The sequence below is a fragment of the Opisthorchis viverrini genome (assembly GCF_000715545.1).
Source record: "Opisthorchis viverrini unplaced genomic scaffold opera_v5_312, whole genome shotgun sequence".
NCBI classification, from domain to species: Eukaryota; Metazoa; Platyhelminthes; class Trematoda; order Opisthorchiida; family Opisthorchiidae; genus Opisthorchis; species Opisthorchis viverrini.
This window is the reverse complement of record NW_008751970.1, coordinates 228,419-235,941: the sequence shown is the minus strand read 5'-3', so window position 1 is coordinate 235,941 and position 7,523 is coordinate 228,419. Positions and strand designations below refer to the sequence as shown.

Here is a 7,523-nt window from a genome sequence, read left to right as displayed (position 1 = left end):
AAACACTCTTTCCAATAAAATCCAGGCACGTAACGCTAAACCATGAAACGAATGGATGAAACGTGAAAAATGCTCTTGAAACACCATGTGTAATCCGCAAAATTTTTCACCCAGTCACGTACACGTAACGTGGATCTGACGACTTGTTTGCGCTGAGGCAAAAAACTTGTAAGCGAAATACACTCATTTGCGAACGAATTTGATTTTACGAGAGACTCACCTGGAAGCCAGATGAATCTCTCGTTTGTGACGTTTTTAACTATAATGTGTTTATCAAATGACTTATTGCATAAAAAACAGGTCAAAATGGATATAGCTAGAGGCGGACAATGACGTAGAGGCATCACCGGGACGGATAGAATAAAAAAACCTGTTGCGGACAGCGTGCTTAAAGATCTTGGCTGTTCAACATATGTTACAGCCTTTTCTTTGTGAGTTCCCACCAGACAGCTGTCGAAAGAAATGATCCCTTTTGAGAATATAAGTACCAAATTTAAGTGCATGGGTTAACAGCATTGCGAAATAACAAGCTTACACATAGTCATCTTATTCGCATGGTCGTTCAAAACTATGAACTATATATTATCTTGCCTTACTTCCCGTAACAGCTTCAAGAGTAAGAACCAGTGGGAAACTACAGGCCTTTGGGCAGTGGAATGAGATTTATTGATGTCTGGCGTTATGGATCAAGGTCGTTGGACATTATGAGCAAAATGACGTTCTACACGTTCTAAATCGTCAAACTAGTCTAATTGGACTATAGAAGAAACAGCGTCAGATGATTGGTCATCGTTTAATATACGCTTGAAAACAAACATTAGACACAGAATATGGACTATAAATATTCAGGAGATAAAGCCAAAATCCCAACCAATCAGTGACTTTCAATGAATATTTTCACAATGGAACGCGACCAAATTACTGAATCGATGTACGGACTAGGTGAGTGACCGGCAGCCAATCGAACGGAGCGGTCTAGTTTAAAGTAGAAATTAGGAGAATTTCGTGGTCACGGGATAATATTCATCATACAGACAAAAGGGAGGCGGTGAAGGACTTTCATTTATCCCCAAATTATTGTGAATCGTTGACTGACTGGTATCCCTTGTTTGACATATGAGGTGTTCAACTTGGAATTATAGTTAACGGGGGTAGTAAGCGAAAACTTCCAGAAACACTAACAATACAACGTTTTCCACTACAATCCAAACTTGAGCCCACAATCAACACCTAAGAAATTCTCGCCCCCCCCCCCTCAACAGGAAGATATCATGACATCACCTGTTTTACCATCGACCATGATATGCCACATCATTGTCATGCTAACCAAATGGTATTAGTATTAATCCTGATTCATACACATATACACACATATACCGGAAACAATAACCCCCTGTGGATTTGGTTTCTATAATTTAAGGAATACTTCGTATCTTTAGGTATTTTTGAACATCTTATACAGTTTTGATTTGGGGTGAAAGTGACTAGAATAAAATAGCGCTAACCTCGTCCCGATAAACACCTTATCGCATACCATCAGAATCCATACGGCTTGTAAAATTAGTGCTTCTGTGGCTATTTTTCGTCACAAGTTAGGTGCCAAAAATATTCCATCTAGATAAGCAATGAACAATCGTTAAGATGGAATATCGTGCAAGTCTCCTTAAAATTGGATCATTCACGTGGTTCAAAATAGTTATGTCGACAAGAATGATCGAAGACAGACTGGAAGCCAACAGAATGCCATAGGACAAACAGAATGGATCCATAGAATGGGCCCTAAATACCAGGATACTCTCACAAATATGAGCATTTCCAGTGCTTTCAAAAAAATTTACTCATGAGAAACTAGTTGTGCATCCAGTACTGCCAGATTGAATAGATCATTCAGTAACTGCGCAATTCGGATAGCATTATTGTTCTAAAAGCCTCCTCTGCAAAACCTAGCGATCGATCGTTGGCTTTTATCAGACGACTGCAGTATCGTTTGTGCTACTGAAAATATGATCGTCCTGAACCTTACTCCGATTGTCACCAGAATTAGCAGATGCAGTGTCTAAACAAGTCTGCGTTCAACAGTGAGTGATCAGCACTGGTCAGCTCATTTCAGTCAATCGATCATTAGGGTTAAAATTAGTTGTTGTGACAAGACCTGACAAACTTATTTTCTCATCCTGACAGAACAAATGTGAAAAAAATTCAGTGACCTTAGACGGCGTAAAAAAAGTAACCAACTGGCGTTATGACAGAAACAAATTTACTCAAAAACAACCCCCTTGGGACTAATCGTCTAAGCGGTTCAGAAAAAAGATGAGATTCATTTAAAAGAGGTGTACTTCTAGTGGGAGAAATATTCGAAGTTGCAGTCTATTTCCTGGTGTGAACTAACCAGGATGACTGTGTACGGTCAGGAAGGAGAAGCTGTTCGAAGCGGAGCAACGTGAATGTAAATCCAACAAACCTAGCAACAAGCTTCAACCAACAAAAAACTTCAATAGAGTTTTCTTTCTGCCAGTGAAACCAATCGACACGTGATCACGTGACGTGAGCTTCTAAGTGCCACATGAGCGAAAATGTTGACCTGTTCAGACTCGAGAATTCAACTGCCTCCGTTGTGTACCGCTGGAGCAGCAGTACTACGCCAAAAGCCAGAGGCTCTAGTGCTGACGCCGTGAGCCACATGCACTGCTGATGCGTTCTGATAAGAGTGAAACTCAAGTCTAACAGTTCTTCTAAGGTGTTGGCTTACCAGAACAATCGCTCAAGAACGGCGGTAGGACTGCGCCATCGGGAATGATATGAGTATACATTATTCCAGCTTCCTTAGAAGATAACGTAAGGAAAACAGTGGTCACATACACTATTGGTCTACTTTCAATTCTTCTGTTCCGTACTGTTTCCGAACACGGCCTATGACGTACGTGTTGGAAGCATGAGACAAACGAACTCGCACCAGCGGCGCTCAGACAAGAAACAGGAACTAACATAAATCACATTGGGACAGACGCAGCCCTTCAAAACAAGCAACAGCGAGCCAAAAAGAACACAAAAGTATTGGCGCATAACTTTATGTCACACCAGACCCAAAGCACTTCTGGTGGTTTACCCAGTATCTAGATCATGCAAATGCTTGCAAGATAGAATGGCACATTTTCACAACTCACCGAGTCTGTTAGATGGCGTCCGCTTGAAGAGCGCACGAAGGAGGCTTTGTGCATCCGGACTGAGAAATTGCGGCATCGCCAGTTTAGCTCTGTGTGGTAAACAAATCCAAATACCTATGTCACAGTTTCAAATAATTTTATTCAAAATGAACGAACATGACGCAGAATTACTGAATTTTGGATTTCAAGATGGTCATTTCGAGACAGTGGACTACCAAAGTCTTTTTCGAAAGTTATGCCACAGTTTCTGCAAAAATCTGTGGTCACTTTGGCTCTGATGTTCCTGATTTTTACGATAAATATTTGGCGTTTCATACTCGATTTTTGCTCATATTTTCTCAGGCTGCATAGGGTATTTATAAAAGTATTCCGACCCGTCTGATATCAATGAATCTGATCTTCCCAGTCTATCCACTGAGTTACATAGAATCAATGCACAAAGTAAGCTTTGTTAGGAGGTCGATAAGGCTAATCGTTGATAATGAGAAACCTTTAAAAAGTTACCACTAGCACTGAGCAGTGTGAGACTTATTTAGGTTTTCAAGCTTGCTCAGTGTTATGGTGCAACCCGCCTACATATGTTCTTGGGTGGCTTGTGATTGCGTGACTGACGAACACAAAGGAAAGCCGAAATAAGAAAACAAGCAAAATGCTCATCTGAAACACGTGCAACGACAGGCCAGTTACCACACAGTGGCCTTGAGGTAACAAGTGACAAAATCAGCCGAGTGCTTTCGAGTTCTAAACTCGTCTCTTGGTAAAATATAGTACCATACAGCCACTGTGTATCGTTTATCCTGTGCATCACGGTTTGTCTCATCAGCACCAAAAAAGAGGTAAGACTTCTTCACTGAGTGAAAAAGGGGGCGTGGTTGGGGACCGGCCGTCTACGTGCCGGCTTTCCGTCTTGCGCAGGTTGAAATTCAGTGCCCAAAAGCGGACATTTTTGGGATGATTGCTGACTGAAGAAAGATGAGTCAGTGTAAATCTTTTGCTAAAAGGTTTCCAAAACTATATTTCGGTTGATAGCTTGCACAATCTGCCGAAATTGGTCCATATATATTCAAGTGAACAAAGAATCCGCAGAATCTAAACACATGTTACGGAGTGTCTCGTACTTTCACGGGAAACGGGCGGTAACTTCTGCAGTCTCCCTTAAATATAATCGGTGATTCATTGATATGACACAAATTTTAGTTCCATTTTGGTACGGATGACTTTAATCAACAGAACATGCTGCTATTATGAACAAACGAAAATCAGGAACCATATTAAGAATACTTCCCCTCAAATGGATCCCGAATAGAGTTACACAGTAATTTCCCAAGTAAATTTAATCTCTTGTCCTCGAGCATTGAAGACAAATAAACCTATGTGGAACGCCATGTATAAACAAATAAGACAGAAACAAAGGCGCTAATACAAATATATGTGCGGATGAATTGCCGAGGTGCTAACACACACCAGAAAATCTGGCTTCTAATTGCGAATAGATACGGAAACAATGGTACGGAAAACTCCGATCAGCTGTCATATTCATCCAGACGCACGATCTGCGTGAAAAATCCGAAGTTAATGCGAAGAATGAATTCCGCTGAATAAATTCTTGGTTAGGAAAAATATAATTCTGGCTCCAGTCCACTAATAAACAAGACTCGCAGTTTTGGGAGGACTAGGGATACCTTTTCATGCACACTGGTTGTCCCCAAAAGGAAACTTTGTCAAGTTAACTTCATGGTGACAGAAAATTTACACTGAGAACAGCCACAAATATATTAAATGGAACCGGGCTATTAGAGACCCCATGAAGTACTAAGGAGCCAAAAGGGTGGGACCATAGGAGTATGAGGGGACGAGAAGAATACATGAGACCCATGGTTGACTGGGTTTTAAAATGGCAGCTTGGGACAACGAAACATCAACTACTATGTTTAGCTCGATCAGCCGCATTATGCAGCAGGATCTCGATAAACTAATGTACATGAGATAAGAAGACTGTCACACTGAGAAAGAGACTGTGGTCGTCTCGATGGATGGCAGAATTTAATGAGAATACAGAGAACACTAATAAAACAAGCCCCCCAGAGCAGAGAAAATGCTGGAGTTCAATAAAAAGAGTTTCCTGTCTTGGATTTCCGATAATTCGGAAGGCGTGATTTCTTGGTTTAAAAACAGCTAATTATCGGGGAGTATACTCATTTGCAACTCAATTTGGTTTTCACGCGAGACTCAATTGAATCTCTCGTTTATGATGTCCTCCAGCTGAATGTGCTGCACACAGGCCGCCTCATGATTCAGTTGGCACGATATTCGAGATATCGCAGTATATTTTCACAAAGGAAACTACTCACAAGGTTGCTGAAAACTCTTCGACAGCCTACAACCGGTTTTGCCCTTCTTGAGGCTCATCAGGTAGGCGCAGTTCTCAAGTTTCCATCAACCTTATGTTCTACTTGAACCCAAATTGCACTGTTTTCGAGAAATACACTCATTTGCAAATCAATTCGGTTTTACTTTATGAAAGGTGTGGTCTATCAGCTTCGTGCGACCGCTCCTAACGAATTTTTCGAACAACCGTCATGTAGTTTCGGCGACGGAAATTATTTTGCAGTGGACGAAGCCGGTAGCTTTGTCAAATCAGCGCATGAACAAGATCAGCTGATTGGAAGTGTTTCACAGTTGGAACAACTACAACTTACTGGAGGTGATTCTAACTGAACAAGGACCACGTTTCGAGAATGAAGAATTCAAGAGTTTCGTGCACTGTGTTTCTGCTAAAAAATAAGGGGAACAACCCGCCATTCATAAAAAAAAAACGTCCATACGGGATGCAGCAACCGAACTGCGTATAAATAGCTAGAAGCCAGAAGCATAGTCAGCATACCCTGCTGCATCACATGGCAGTATGGGCACGTCATCACTCATACTGATGAGCGGTTTGCGGGTCATCAAGTAACCCTATATTTACCAGCGATACAACTATCCTGGATACACTATAAGCAAAAGATATCGCAAGTGGAGTTGGAAGTGGTTCAGGAAGGAGTGAACAAGCAGACGAAAAATCAACTTCGCCTTGCAAACGCCATGAGAGGAATAATATAGGAACACAAAACTTGAGCTAGAAGACCTTCTGTTAGTGTTGGTTTTCGTAACAACGAGACACCAGTAATTGGAGGACCCAGAAAGGTCCGGAACTGGCATCCCACTTCCAAAGAGATAAAAGATGGACAAACGGCAAAAATCAGCCAACGTGTAGACAGTCGAGCAGCAGAGGTTTTCATGCCGATTCATAGAGGTGACAAATGTCTGACTGGTGCAAACTACCCATGAAAAATGCAAACAGTCCAGGTTTAGGCAGTCGAAGCTTGCATTTAAACTTGCTAACTGCTGCATCAAGGGCTTGGTTTCGTTGCTATAAGGCCCCACTATTGTGCTCAATCTAGTAACATAGATTTTCTGAAATTATATAAAGATGGTCATAGTGGTCTTGTACTTCTTAGTTTTTTGCGCTCACTTAATGCTCCGCGTTTGACCAACTTCTCCAGTAAAGGCTTTGTACACAATTCGAACAAGCCACGTGGAAAATAAAGCCACTGTAACCAATTAAAGCAACAGGGGAAAGTACAGAGACGTGAACAGCCGTCAAAAATGACCTATTCAGAAGAACTTGTTTCTATAGCATAAGGGACCAAAAGCTTGATTGATTAACCAGAATAATTACAAATTGATAGATGACTTTTCGAGCTTATGAGTGAACATAACCAACATGGCTGTAGTTTGGACCACTCGGGTGATTTATATTACTCAAAATGTATAGCAAGGACCTACGGAGTCGTATGAACAAGGCTAAAATGGAAATTGTAGTGCAAGGTCCTTCAGGCAGCAGGTGTGCTGGGGTTCCGTCACCAACCAGTGCCAGGCAAGCACTCCAGGGAGACTACCACAGGATAAGCGCTGAAGTCCTCCGGGACTACCAATTCGCTGGTTTGATGAAAGCAAGTTACTTCTGGCTTTAGGCACTGCAAACTGAGCTATGAGATAAATTTGGATGCTCAAAAGTACGTGATGTAGCTGTTCCTTCATCTAGACTGTTCACTTCTTTGGTATGTTCGTGACTAGAATGTGCATCCCGACGTAAAGTCATAGAACCACGTGTATTTTTCATCATCACGGTTCTCCCGATTGGTGACAGTGAGTAGCACTCAACAAGTCACAAATGCTAGTTATATAGTGATCTATCTTGAAGTGAAGCTTCCATGGGCTGCCTAAACCAGAACATGTTTCTATTCACTTACGAAGTGTGTGTTGCATCGGCAGTAACTACGATGGGAAATTCTCACACGGAATGCTGGTTCCTCT

At 41.6% G+C, this 7,523-nt stretch overlaps 2 protein-coding genes across 2 annotated transcripts in view; one reads left to right on the top strand and one right to left on the bottom strand.

Moving 5' to 3' along the window:
* T265_09868 (hypothetical protein) overlaps nt 1-7,523 on the bottom strand; it is a gene marked incomplete at both ends in the record, with an annotated part of 94,249 nt that overhangs the window by 59,734 nt on the left and 26,992 nt on the right. The window contains one exon of the mRNA XM_009176073.1: nt 3,165-3,253. Coding sequence (XP_009174337.1) covers nt 3,165-3,253 — 89 coding nt within the window. The remainder of the gene's footprint in view (nt 1-3,164; nt 3,254-7,523) is intronic.
* T265_09869 (hypothetical protein) overlaps nt 5,682-7,523 on the top strand; it is a gene marked incomplete at both ends in the record, with an annotated part of 3,783 nt that continues 1,941 nt past the window's right edge. The window contains one exon of the mRNA XM_009176074.1: nt 5,682-5,868. Coding sequence (XP_009174338.1) covers nt 5,682-5,868 — 187 coding nt within the window. The remainder of the gene's footprint in view (nt 5,869-7,523) is intronic.